At 33.4% G+C, this 15,071-nt stretch overlaps 1 protein-coding gene across 1 annotated transcript; it reads left to right on the top strand.

Annotated features, from left to right (window-relative positions):
- The first annotated feature begins 13,275 nt into the window (after positions 1–13,275).
- On the top strand, positions 13,276–14,156 carry LOC132633984 (14 kDa proline-rich protein DC2.15-like). Its single transcript, XM_060350323.1, has one exon. The coding sequence runs from the start codon at positions 13,375–13,377 to the stop codon at positions 13,795–13,797; it is 423 nt and encodes a 140-aa protein (XP_060206306.1). The 5' UTR covers positions 13,276–13,374; the 3' UTR covers positions 13,798–14,156.
- The last annotated feature ends 915 nt before the right edge of the window (positions 14,157–15,071 follow it).

The raw sequence follows: 15,071 nt of genomic DNA, 5'->3' as shown, positions 1-15,071 counted from the left end.
GAGTGTAATACTAAATTACACCCAATTACATGCTGACGGATGAGTGTCTGGCATATATAAAATTTTTACTAGTACTCTATCAAATAATAGTATAGAAAGATGTCAAGCCCACAGAGATTGAGTTATCTATTCTACAGATGTTTCTTATCTTAGTTGCTATTTGAGAAAATCAGAAAGAGTTGAGTGGTGAATTAACTAATTTATAACTGTAAATAGAGAATAGATTTTTTTTTTGTTTTTCACAAATATGATGAAAAGTGTTGGGATCCTGACTTCACTTGATATTCATGTTATAAAGTAAATTCTTTTATTCTTCAATTTATATTTCTAACAAATGTATAAATGCCTCTCGCGATTACATTTATATATTATTACTAAAGTTGTGCAATTAAATGTACTCCTCTTAGTTATACAAATTAATCATCAAAGTAGTAATATTAGAGACCCAAAATATATACTTAAATTAAAACATGCTCTTTTAGTAAGGCCTTTTTGGTTCCCTTACTTGTTATAACTGATTACTACACTATTCACCTCTTTCCATTACAAATAATTATAGAATTAATTATAGCATAAAAGATATAGATGTCACTAAATAAATATTAACAATATATCAATACCACACTTAACAGTATTACTTCTTCTGCCTCTTTCGATTACAAGATTAGTAATACGTTAATACGAGTATATGATAGATAAATGTTAATAAATTAATAACATATATTTGTAAAGGGAATAAAATATTTAAATGGAAAAGCTTTAGCTTAAGCATGTGAAATTGAGGAATAACATTTACTTTTATATAGAAATATCAAGATCCGTCATTTTCTAGATACAAGATAAGTTACTCCATACTGGAGCTAGTACTGAAAACAGAAACAATCTTGTCCATTTAATAAGAAAATAGACAGAAATATTCAATAAGAATAGTTCTTCCTATTTAATTAAAATCTGGAACTTGAGTAATTTCCAACACTAGAATTTATTAGAGCTAGAAATAAAGCCAACTTAATGGCCAACTGAAAAAATTAGAACAACTTAAAAAAAAAAATTAGAAGGGAAACTTTTTGGAAAGTGAATTGTGTTTCTTAAGCTCTCCTGTGAATGCCCCCTCTTCCTTTGGGCAACAACCCATTTTATAGCCAAGCCATGGAAAGTTGGCTTTGGTTGCGACAACTTGTCATGGTTTTGGTTATTGCTAAATATGTTCGGTTACGAGCTTCTGGTTATGGCAATAGGATTTTGTATGTAGAACTGGTTGTGGCATCTTGTTTTCAATTGGAAATATGGTTGTGACAACTTGATCTTCTTTAGTTACATCTTTTCTTGAAATATTCTTGATTCTGCATCAATTCTTTTGCGACATTTCCTGTGAAATTTAGTTTAGAAATCAAAGAAGAAACATGATAGTTTACATGCTTTTACAAAGAAAGCTACATATTTAAATTAGGTAAAATGCACTTATCACTGACCATGTAATTACTTGGCCTGAAAAACAAGTCAAACTGTGTAATTACACCCAATTCCAATTACATAGATGGCTTTCCAAACCGGCCCTTATAATATGCTGAAAGCTTCCATGTTAGTAAATTGTAACGACCCGTTTGGTCGTTATTGTACTTTTGACCCATTGACTATTACCCAAGCCCTGTTAGTATGATCTTGATCCGCGGGATGGTTGGCATGGTTCTCGAGGTAGTCGGGCGAGTTTTATGATGACTTATGTGAAATAGAGCCTTAAAGTTAAAAAAAAGTTCACCAATAGTTGACTTTTGGGCAAACGAACCTTTTTCGGAAATTCATCAATTCTAAGAGGTCCGGATGGTCAATTATGACTTGGTGCGATGTTCAGTTCGATTCCCGAGGCAATCAAGAGCATTTTGGGTTATTGATTGGAAAGTTGGTCTTTGGGTGTTGACCCAGTTAAATAGACCTCCGTTGGGAATTCCTAGACCACGAATAAGGCCGTAGCGCGTTTTTATATATGGTTGCATGTCTGGTTTGTACCAGGGAGGTCTCAGGTGATTGTCGGGTTTTGGGAATGAGTTAGTGAAAAACTAGCATTTTACTGGTGTCTGGACCCCGCTGTGATGGCCCTTTGTGCGCTCTAGTGGACCCGCCTCGGTGAGGCCTGTTCCGCTATGGCGGTTGAGTGGATTAGTTGTAATCCACTCCAACAGATTCGTTGTGGCGGGAGGTGAGCCACGGGAGTTGTTCCGCTGTAGCGGACCTTCTATGGCTGTGGTAGCTGACGCAGACTAGAACCCTATTTAATGCTAAGTAAAATCCTTCATTTCCTATTCCCACGTTTATAGTTCCTAAGTGTCCTTAAGGCGAATTTTGAGAGCTTCTAAGCAAATTTCTCTTGAGGGTAAGTTTTCTAACCTTGATTTCATTCATTTACCTTTCTTAAACATGGATCTATGGTAGAAAATCTAGAGAACTTAAGGAAGAAAAGGGGTTGTGACCTTTACTTTATTATTTGATATTTAGTATTCTAATATGAGATTTGTGGATGGGTTTGACTAATCTAAGCATGGAATTTGATGAATTAGTAATCAATAGGCTTGAATCTGCCCTTCCAGTTGAGAAATTGAAAGATTGAAAGTTAAGGTTTATACTCAAAATTAGGGGTTTTGCTTGAATGATGAAATTGATCAATACTTGAGGATGTAACAATTGGGGAGTAGAATTGAACTTCTAGAACGCTGAATTACCTAATCCATTTTTGAAATACCCGTTCTACCCTTATGGGCCCGTTTCCCCTCTTTTACTAAGTTGATTTTTTATTCGAATGAATGTATAGCAATATGGGTATTGTTGTTTCTCATTCCTAACTTAGAATTCAATAATGGCTAGACTATGACTACTTGGAGGCTCTTCGGAAGGGCAAGGCTCTGATTTGATTATTCGTGGCTCCAGCTTAGCAGCGAGGTAGGTTACAGCTTACCTTCTATTTAGACTTCAGTTTGCGAAGCATATGTAGAGTTAGTTACCGTCGGAGAAAGCATGTTACGCCTTCGGGTATGAAGTTGAGATGGATTACTTAGGTTTGGTATTGTTGACTGATTTGTGGGCTTGTAGCCTGTCTGTGATCTATTAGCTTGTTTCCATGTGTGTGATATTGGACTTGTACTTAGTTGTCATATTATGATTATGATACGGTTGTCTCTCACTTATCTTCACATTATCTTGGATAGATGAAGGGACTTGACTTGATATTGATATTGTGATATATGTCCATGTGTGGCACGATTGGAATTTGATTATGATTTACACTTGAGGTTGATATCATGCATATCATTCATACATATTCCACATGACTCATTGATATGAACTGTGATTTGATATTAATAAGGATATGAGGGAAAGTGAGACATCCGAGACTTGTTATTATGGTGTTTGCTACAAGCATGTTTCATATGGCATCTCTTGCATATATTATCTAGTGCTACCTATGTGGTCCGAAGGGAAATTGTTCCGAACGTGGCATTGCACAGGCTTGGGAATGACATTGTATTGGTAGTTGATTTACAGATGTGGTTGGGTGTCACGATCCAATTTCATAAGTCGTGAATGCACTAACTCCCACCAAGTTAGTAAGCCATCCACAACTCGCTAGAATAATTTAATAAAGGAATTAAAGCGGAAAAGAAATCATTCAAGTATTAATCATCGTTAATATCATAAATATGGAAATACAGGTACATCCATCCCCGAATTTGGTGTCACTAGTACAAGAACGACTAAATGAAGTATAAGTGTAGGCATACATCTGAAAAGTACATAAGTTGTCTGAATCAAAAGACAAAAGTAAAGATAACTGAAGAAAATCCAATGCCATGGATCAACTGATGGCTCGCCCCAAATCATCCAGATGACCATCATAACGATCGGCAGCATCTCGAGATCCACTCGTATCGAGAATAGCATCTGCACACGAAAAAAGTGCAGAAAGTGTAGCATCAGTATAGAGAACAGCGTACACTCAACAACATTATTGACCGACCGTAACAAAAACGTAGACGAGGGCGGGCCTACGATTATTACTTCCACCCTTAACCACCATTAGTTCACAATAATAATATAAATATATCAAGCCGTAATAATCTCCGTTTAAGCCTATGTGAAGCTCCTAACCCATAAGCACATCAAGTAACCAAATAAGCAACTAAGTCCTTAATCCGTCAATCATCCAAAGTCGAAATCAAGGCATAATAAGCAATCAACTTACTCGAATCACAATAACCACAAATGAGATAGAATGAATGATATAATATAAAGTGCAAATGCATGTAATGTCATGCAATGCAATGCATAGCCTTTCCATCACCCGGTATACACACGTTTGAATATGAACGAATCGTGACCCATGAAGGACTCATGAGGTCTATAGACTACCGCTCCGAAAATCATTGGATTACAGACTGCTCCGGTAGCACCCTCGGATCACGGTTTTTGCACCCTCGGATCACGGGTTTCCACATATCATATCTCAGCCCCTTAGGCTCATAATCATCATCACTTCGTCCGGAGTCATTGCCTTTAGGACCTTTCATTGGTATCATTAATGCATATGAGATGCCATGATAAATATGAATATGATATGCTTAACAACAAGAAACCAATGCATACAGTAAAGGACCATACTTTTAGTCATGATAAGTATGCATGGTATGGTCCCTCGGTAAAGGAGACATGTCTAGTCAAAGAAGCTTCTAATAAGAAATTAGGATCATGCAATAGTCGAATGCTTTCATTCCTTCCCATCGCTTTGTTTTGATTGACATCAAGCGATACATTAAAATCTCACGGGGAAGAGGTTGATTCTTGTCTACGTCATCCTCTCTTCAGCTGTCTTGTTACTATTATACTGATTTCATTAAGGCAGTAGATTATTCTGATTGGATTTCAAAAAGAAACAGACAGGCTTAGATGAGGGCATCTTGAACCCCTCTCCCTATGGTCGAGTTATCCTATGAACTCAAGATCAAGAAGAGCCATCCATACATAGAAGACAAGGGAAGACCTTGCTCGACCAAATGAATGTAGACAAGCTCAACCCCGAACGGCCAAAATCCAACTTTCCAACCAAATAACCAAAATGCCTCCAAGACCCTCGAGAACTAAACCAAATACTCAACAACATATGATCGACATTCCGGAGCTAATGGAACCGAAGAAATTCCCAAAATGACACCATTACCCCCAATGATGCCAAAAGTCAACCAACCACTAAACGCTATTGGTAAGCTAGAGCAAGACTTCTCTGTGGGAATCCCCCGGTAAAGGAGACCTGTCTAGTCAAATAAGCTTCTAATAAGAAATTAGGATCATGCAATAGTCGAATGATTTCATTCCTTCCCATCGCTTTGTTTTGATTGACATCAAGCAATACATAAAAACCTCACCGGGAAGAGGTTGATTCTTGTCTACTTCATCCTTTCTTCAGCTGTCTTGTTACTATTATACTGATTTCATTAAGGCAGTAGATTATTCTGATTGGATTTCGAAAGAAATAGACAGACTTAGACGAGGGCATCTTGAACCCCTCTCCCTACGGTCGAGTTAGCCTATGACCTCAAGACCAAGAAGAGCCAGCCATACATAGAAGACAAGGGAAGACCTTGCTCGACCAAATGAATGTAGACAAACTCAACCCCGAACGGCCAAAATCTAACTTTCCAACCAAATGACCAAAATGCTTCCAAGACCCTCGAGAACTAAACCAAATACTCAACAACATATAATCGAAGTTCAGGAGCTAATGGAACCGATGAAATTCCCAAAATGACACCATTACCCCCAATGATGCTAAAAGTCAACCAACCACTTAAGGATTCTTCTAACTTAGCAAATTTTCCAGCTTGAGAGGTTTCAACTACCTCGAGAATTGTGCCAACTACACCCAACACACAGCAATCCAGGGGTTCACAAGGGAAAAATAGATAAAAATAAGAAAACAACAAAAAAAACCTAACGGGTTGTTACATGGTTTATTCACCCTCACGATTATTGTTGGATTTGACATTCATGCATTGCATTCATCCTCATTTCCATGATAAATTGATATTACATGTGATTGGTGTTGATGATGATAATTGAGAAGGAAACATCCGTGATTCCTTGGACATATTTGATAGCGTAGCCATCTCTGGGCTGTGTGCGAAATGGCTAGTGGTGTGGTTGGTGTTATGGAGTCATCTCTAGGCTGTGTGCGGAGTGACTGGTATATGGACATCACCGATCCCCCATGGGTCATGAATATCGAGACATGGAGGTATTCTATCTGTAGCATGTGTGTACGCAGACTTACGTTTGGCCAGTGCATATCATTGCATTGCATCGCACATGCACTCAATTACATCCAATTACATCTCTGATTTTGGTTGTTGTATATATTGTGTTGCAAGATGCATTTCAGTCTTGATTCTTTGGTTATACAACAACATAAGGCATTTATAGCTACGATAATGTAAATAAGGTACAACAATGACCATTAAGTATACCTATAAAAAAACAAAAAGAATCATAAATATATAACTATATTAATTAGGACAAAATAAATTAATTCTGAGTATGAAAAAAAATCTGAAATATATTTGTTATTTTTTAATGTTCAATTAGATTTATGATAACTAGTAAGTTATTAATATTGCATTTAGATCATAAAATCAATAATGTATATGATAATTTAAATTTAATATAGTTAGTGATCAATGTAGTTAGATACATGCACATGGATATTAGCTGTGATATAATTAGATATTCAAAATCAATTAAATAACATTACATATTATTTGTTATATTAAAACTTACAAGTAATTATTTATTAAATATAAATGATTATATATTAGTTAGTTTTAATGTACAATCATAGGTATATCAACCATATTCTTAATTGTAATGACCCGCTAGGTCGTTATGGGGGGTGACTTAGAAAACTAGACCTCCGTTGGGAATTCTGAGGCCGCAGTTGAGTCCGTAGTGTGTTTTTACGTATCTGTGCATGTTTTGTTTGCGTCTGTAGAGCCTTGGATTAGTGTTGGGATTTTGGGTGAAATCTGGTGCAAAAACCCGAGCTACTGGTGAAAATGGACCGCTGCAGCATGTTGTTTGGTTGCACATGTGTAATTACACAGTTACTTTAATTTAAAAATAAAATTTAATTATGAAAAATTAAAAATCAATATTTGAAACATATGTGCCTTTATAAATGATACTTCATCTGTTTCAATTTATGTGAACCTATTTCCTTATTAGTCCGTGTCAAAAAGAATGACCTCTTTCTATATTTAGAAACACTTTACCTTTATGCAATGATTTATAGCCACACAAAATATATGTGACTCATTTAGGACCATAAGTTTAAAAGTCTTCTCTTCTTTCTTAAACTCTGTGCTCAGTCAAATGGGTTCACATAAATTGAAACGGAGAGAGTATTAAATTAGGTATTTAACAACACATTGTTTCTTTAGGTAGTTAACAACGCGTTGTTTCTTGAAAATATATTAATTAATAATCATATATTTGTAAATGATATTGTAACAAATAATTGATATATATTTTTTAAATTAATAATATTATAAATTTAATTAATTTTTAAAAATTAAAAGCAGACTTTTTTTGTGAGAATATCATGGATTGGATGTTTGACAAAAAAATATTAATATTTATAAATATAATTCCTTAACATTATTCAAATGTTTGACCAAAAAATAAATTATCAACTGTAAGTGAAAAATAAACATCATGGAATGTGAAACAACAAGTCAATAATACTAAAGCAAATAAAGTAAAATTGAAAATATAACCTAAATTCAAAATAATACTCTTAAGTCAAATTCAACATAACATAAATAAGTTCCAACGTAGAGGGAAAATAGAAGTATATAAACTTATTTATGATGAAATTCTGCTTTAATAACATCACTCATTATATGTCAAGTTTGTTAATGATTCATTTTTTCTAGAGGTGTAGTTTCAAAAATTAGATAATAGCACAGAGAGCCCCCCTCGCCCCCCCCCCCCCCCCCCCCCCCCCCCCCGAGAATTGGAGAGTGTAATTACACCCTCTCAATTACACTCAATTCCCACCTAACCAAGTAATTACTTGGTCAAACAAACATGTCAAGTACTGTGTAATTACACCCAATTACACTCAATTCCAATTACCTGGTGGCTTTCCAAACAGGCCCTAAATCTGTAATTTACTGTGCAATTTGTAGATAGTGTAAAATGATATGAAAAGCCAAGAAAGATAAAAATGGGGTGAAAACGTTGTGCAAAATTATTACTATTAATGTGGAAGATGAAAGAAGCGAATAATAATCCAACTTTCAATTATGTGACTTCCCACTTTTAGTATTATATGATTAATAAACTATTAAAGTAGCAATAGAACTTTTTTTTTTTTTTTTATGTCTAGATTAACTTAGTAAAGCACCAAACCATTATAAACATAGTTGTTTAAATTCTTTATAATTTGTTACTTAAATTTTTAATTGGATAACATTCTATTGTTAATTTAATTATAATTGAAACTTATAGATAATACTTATTTAATAAGTATATTATTATATAACGGTTTTGTTAATGAACTTACATATTCAACCACATTAAATTTTTCATTGTTAGTGTAACTAGGTATAAGAAAACATATTCTTATAGTTTACATAATTAGAAAATTATAGTCTATATGGTGAAAACAATATTGTCTACAAACAATTATTATAAATAATATTATTAGCAACAAGCTTTATTTTTAAAAAATTATCGATATATTTCATAATTAAATTATATTTCGATAGATTTCATAATTAAATTATATTTTTCTTTAAAAACTATTTTCGTCTTAAATAATATTGCTAGTTTGTTATATTCTCATTTGTCAATTATATTAAATTCTTATTTTTTTAGTGCTTAATTAGATTCCTGATAACTATCAAGTTATTAAAATAGCATTAAGCCATTAATTTGACAACTTTTATTTATTTAAATTAGATACAACAGTGATCAACAAAAATAGAAGAACATAGTAGTTTGAATCTAATAACACTTTCTATTGTCTAGATTAAACAAATATAATATGTTATACAATGCAATTATACAAGATTATAGCTGTTTAACCTCAATATATTTAGTTATTCACACATTATTAGATAAGGTTGATGTTTTTAAATTATAATCTTGATATTACCAAAATTGATGTTTCCTTAGCTGATGATACTATTGAAGACATCGAATCAAAACTTGAAACTGCTGATTATAGTTTTAAGATAAGTGTTGCCACAATTTATTAGTACTCAAAGAAAAAATATTTATTTAGCTATGATATTTTATTTTAAATAATGTTTTGTGGCTAAAAGTGATTATTGCTACAACAAGTTTCGACTCGTGGCAAAAAATTAATAATTAGCTACAAAGTTTTATTACAACAAGAAAGTTTGTGCCTATATCATTGGACTATTGCCATAATTTTTTAAAATTTGAAGAAAAAAATACTTATTTAGCTACAATGTTTTGTTTCAAATAATTTATTGTGGCTAAAAAGTTACTATTACTATAGTAAATTTCAATTCGTTGCAAAAATTAATAATTAGCTACGAAATTTTATTATAGCTAAAGTTTTTTGGCTATATCATTTCACTATTGCCACAATTTTTTATATCTTGAAGCTAAAATATTTATTTAGCTCCAACATTTTGTTTCAAATAATTTATGTGGCTAAAAGGTTAATTATTGCTACAGTAAGTTTAAGCTCATGGAAAAAAGTGATAATTAGCTACAAAACTTTTTCATAGCAATAAAGTTGTAGCTATTTAGGTGTTTATTGCCACGATTGTTAGCAATTATAGCAAAAATGAGAAATTAGCTTTGTCAATTTAATTTCGTGGCTAAAGAATTTTACGAATTTGTAGATAGCCACAAAATTTAAATTCATAGCTAAGATTTCGTAGCTATAGATGCCTTATGTTTTAGTGTGTTGATTCATTTGAGATGTTGCGTGCTTGTTAATCACTTACCTAGACATTTGATGGATTCGAGGACTAGAAGTTCCGCCTAGGCTATGACTGTAGACTACTGAGATCTAGTGTGGTTCACATTGTTGTAAGTCTTACGCGGATGTGCTTAGTGATTACTTCATTCTCATACTTCATGAATTCCGACGTGATACTTCTATACTTGAGTTGTTGTTCTTGGACAGTGTTGTGTTTGTACTCTATTGCGAGCACGTCTATTCTTCTGTTTCTTTCCTTAATTATATGTGTTAGCTAACTGTTGTCGGCATATGATACCTACCAGTACATAGTGTTTGTACTGATACTACTCTTGCTACACCCTTTTCAGGGTGTACAGTTGTTCCAGGTACATGAGCGAGATTCGGTTGGCCTTCAAGGATCTCAAGGAGTTCATCTAGAGTTTTCTGTTTAATTCTCATTCTAAACAGGAGTTGTATTTAGGTTGTGGTTGTAACTTTTCTTCAATTTTATACTTAGAAGCTCTTGTACTATTCAGACCAGATTCCTTGGCTAATTGTTGTACTTTCCGCATTTCTATTTATCTATGATCTTGGTCTTCCATTGCTATTATTTAGTAGTTATGTTGTTAGATGAATCTTTAAGGGACGTATTTACCTACCAGGTGAGAAAAGGGTAGGTGCTCGCACGATTAGTGATTTGGGTCGTGACATAAATCAACCGTGCACCACTACTTGATACAGAAATTTCTCGATCGATCTCATCATTTGATATTTGCATGCAGTATTGCCTAATAAATATATGGTGTTTATTGAAAAACATTAATAATAAACAAATCTTCTCGTTGATTTCATCAGGTTGGATGAGGAAACGTTAGTTTTGTTACCGAGAACGATATATGCGTCCATCTCGATCATTGACTCTCATGTTGATTTGGGAATTACCATTATTTGTAGATCTTTTGTAATAGTATAATTACATAGAAAAATTTGGTGTTATCTACGAACTTCGTTACTAAATTGCTCGTAGCTAATAACTTTTTTGATAATTCATTCCTAATCCGTCGCTAAATAAGATTAGCGATGGATGTTTATTGTTTTGCTACATAATTTATCCGTCACTACTTTCTTTTTTAATTATTTATATTAAAAATCAGTGAATCCACGTACACTAATTGTCAAACAAGTGGAAACTTACAATATATATATATATATATATATATAGATATCTTTCTGTAAGTTATTGGTAAATTCTGATGTTGGTCCTTGTGATATTTTGCTAAGCACATTTGAACTTTAATTAATTAAAATATTTATTTTTGGTCCCTGTGTAAGAAATATGTCATATTTTGACAACTTTTAGAACTATATCACCCTCAAATATTGAGTAACAATACAAGATTAACATAGCATATGAGTAGTTAAATAGTGGACAGTTAATAATTCTAGTAATTTGTAAAATTCACAAGCTAAGGGATCAAAAGTGCAAATTTCAATTACTTGACGGTTAAACGTGCTTAGCAAGATACCACAAGAACTAAAATCAAAATTTATTAATAAATGAGGGATCAGAAAGCTATTATCCCTTTCAAAATATAAGTATGAAGTTGTGCTTTTTGCTCGTAACAAGATCCGCAGACATTTCCCTCCAAATGTTAAGAGTTTTTTATTTTTATTTTTTATCAAGCCATCACCAATATGCATTTAGCCTTTGGTGAGGTCAGGGTTTTAGGCTTCACAGCAATCATGTCTATTCCATTAACAAAAATTTACAACGGTTAGGAAGGGGCATGGACCTAACCTCTAACCTGTAAAGGAAATAATCAGCATAGTAACACCAAAAATGAAGATGAAAGGATTTCTTTCGTACTAATCCAAAGCAAGTTAACTAATAAGAAAGTTACATTTTTCATATCTCCTTCCTAAACGGGAATTGTCATTTATCTAGTTTGCAAAAGACATTTCAAGTAATTTGCAAAATACGGCCATGGGAAATAATTTATCCCACATATTCAATGTGTACACTAAACCGATTAAAGAAAAACATAGTCTAGCATATAAACTTCTGAGGAATTTATTATTCATAGAATTAGTAATGATTAAATAGCTTAAAAATATCATTTACCCAACATTTCATTAGTCTTAGCCTCTTAATTCCACGCACTTCCCATGTGCACTGAACATAATTGAAGGATCTTAGATCAAACAAGAGGTTTCAATAGTATTTCATCTATTTACACCTCTTGCATATCTTCAGACTTTAGCTAATCATCGAACTTCTAGACTCAAGCAAGAAAAAATTGCACACCCGTATTCTCTGACTTTAGAATATCTTAAACTTCAAACTCTCAAGCAAAAAACAAAAAAGAAGACGATAACGGTGTATATATCATTTATTTTGATATGACAACCAAACTAATCTACTTCACATGACTTGCAGGAGTAATTAACTTAAGGCTTAATTAGGATAACGCAACAACCATTTCCCGTGATTCGAAGTCTCCTAATTGTATTTCAAAGTTTTATCCTTAATAATAATTGATACCTGCTTATTTCCTAGTGCTTTATATTCCATGTTAAAAGAAAATAATTAGTAGAGACCACAATAATCGAACCTAATATTGTTTTCTCCGTTTTCATGCTCAACTATTAAAAGAAATCGATATGAAAACAAGTAAAGTTTGATGACAATGGGTGAGGCTTTATATTAAGTCTCAAGTACAGTAATTAATATAGTTGATGCCCATGGGTATAATAATATTGAGAACAAAGATGAGCTCGTTTTCTTTACATTTTATATGTCTTTTTCATTTGATAATAAAGTAAGATCAAGCAGTCATAATTGGAGTATAATATCTCGATTAAGTTTGTCTTGACATGCAGTTATATATGTTCAAAGTGTTCAGATTTTGAGTTCTCAGATAAACGCCCATGTTACTAGAATTACGTATTACACATGCTCAAGGCGTAGGAAGTTTCTAAAGAATAACTCACAGTTTCAAACATTCAGTAGAGATGCCTTTGATCACGGGAATCTCTAATACTAGCTTAGTGGTAGCTAAAAGCAATTCAATATTTCGCAACAGCCATAGAGCTAGCACGAAGAGCTGTAATCAGCTTTAAGCTAGCTACTAAGTAATTTAATCAAATCGATCAAATCATGGCATGTCCCCTTAATATTTTCAACACCACGCAAGTCATGCATTACCAATATATATTCAACGAGACAAATTTTTGGTTGTTATTTCATATGATTTATAATTGTTTATGTGCAAAAGTCAGCCTTGTTACAAGTATAAATACCCATCGTTACTAGCACAATTCAACCACCATTTTCCGAATTAAGCTCCTTTTCTCATTCCTACATTTCAATTAAATTAGCTCTTATTGTTGGCATGGCTTCCAAAAATCAGGCCTCAATTACTCTTTTCTTATCATTGAATCTCCTCTTCTTTGCTCTTGTAACTGGAACCAATAATTGTAGCACTTGTGGAAATGGGGGCAGCTCTGGCAACGGCGGTGGCTCGGGCAATGGTGGTGGTTCGGGCAATGGTAGTGGACAAGGAAGGTGCCCAAGAGATGCATTGAGACTTGGGATATGTGCAAATGTACTTAATTTGGTGAATGTAGTGGTGGGGTCTCCTCCAACTTTACCATGTTGCAGCTTAATTGCAGGGCTAGCAGACTTCGAGGCTGCAGTTTGCTTGTGCACAGCCATAAGAGCAAATTTGTTGGGAATAAACTTGAATGTGCCACTTTCTCTAAGCCTAGTTCTCAACAGCTGTGGAAGGAATCCTCCTACTGGCTTCACTTGTTAACTTTTTCTATCTGCTAAGTGATTGATATCTACTTATTAACTTCTACCGAATTTCTATCTTGTTAGCTTGATCATATTATGCTTGCCAATGGCTAGCTCAGGCGTCAATTAATTTGTATTTGTGTTTTGGAATTTCTGTTGTGTTTCAAATAAGTGAGCTTTGCCTATGCAGCTACATCGAGCCTTTGACCAAAATAAGCTATTTTTTAAATCAATTTATCAAAGTAATACGTTTTTTATTTTTTTTACGGAACTAGCATAAACGTATTCCTGAGTAACGTATTAGGCATTATTTTATTCAAAAATTCTAACGGAAAAAATTAGGTCGGGTTAACGGTGTTAAAAGCTAATTCGTGACTGTTAGTAACGTATTATTCCTAATACGTTACTGTCAGTAACGACTTTAGAGAATCCAAATACGAACAATCCTTTTATGTAATCTGACATTGACTGATGTTAAAGCCGTAACTAGGAGTTACGATTTTAGCATAAAACGTAACTGACAATTACGTTTCTACTCAAACTAGGCATGCGCAAATCTTGCCGAGAATCCTGCAAATTGGGAATCTTTCTGATTGATTTGACTATAAAACGTGATTAATAGTTACGTTTTAATTGTAAAACGTGACACACAATAACGACACACTGCTAAAGTCCCTCTTCCTCATACTTTTTGAACAAACCACATATCATTATAAAATATAGTGTATGAAACGAATGTTCAAACACATTCGAACAATTTTCATCAAAGCTTCTACTTGTGTGGCCTATTGTCGGAACAACATTAAAAAATTCAACAGGTATAAGTTAATTAAGTCAAATATTTCGTAATATGTTAAAATAATACTATAGTTTTAATTTATTTTTCTGTTATATTAATAATAATAAGTGTCTTATTTTCGTGTGTAGGAGTAAAGATGGCCAATTTTGAACATAATGTGATGGTTGCTTTGTATTGGGGTGGCGAAATAATTACTGAAATGAACGGATTCAGGTACACTGAAGGTGCCAAAATGATTGTTAGCATGTTTATTTCAACGAACTATGCTGAATTGGTTGAACTATTGCATGAGAAGATGGGGACAAATAGTGAAAATATTCAAATTGATATTTCTGGAAAATATCCATGCTCATTTCAAGGTAACAATACAAGGTTCATTGAGTTTAAAATTGAGAATGACCAGTCCTTGCTACAATTTTTCTCCATACGGCAAAAATTTGCGGATAAGATCGATATAAATATTTTGGAGATTTATGTAAAGACCAAACCAGCAA

The sequence above is a fragment of the Lycium barbarum genome, chromosome 3 (genome assembly GCF_019175385.1).
Source record: "Lycium barbarum isolate Lr01 chromosome 3, ASM1917538v2, whole genome shotgun sequence".
In the NCBI taxonomy this organism is placed as follows: Eukaryota; Viridiplantae; Streptophyta; class Magnoliopsida; order Solanales; family Solanaceae; genus Lycium; species Lycium barbarum.
The sequence above is the reverse complement of the archived record's forward strand: the minus strand, read 5'-3'. Positions and strand labels throughout refer to the sequence as shown.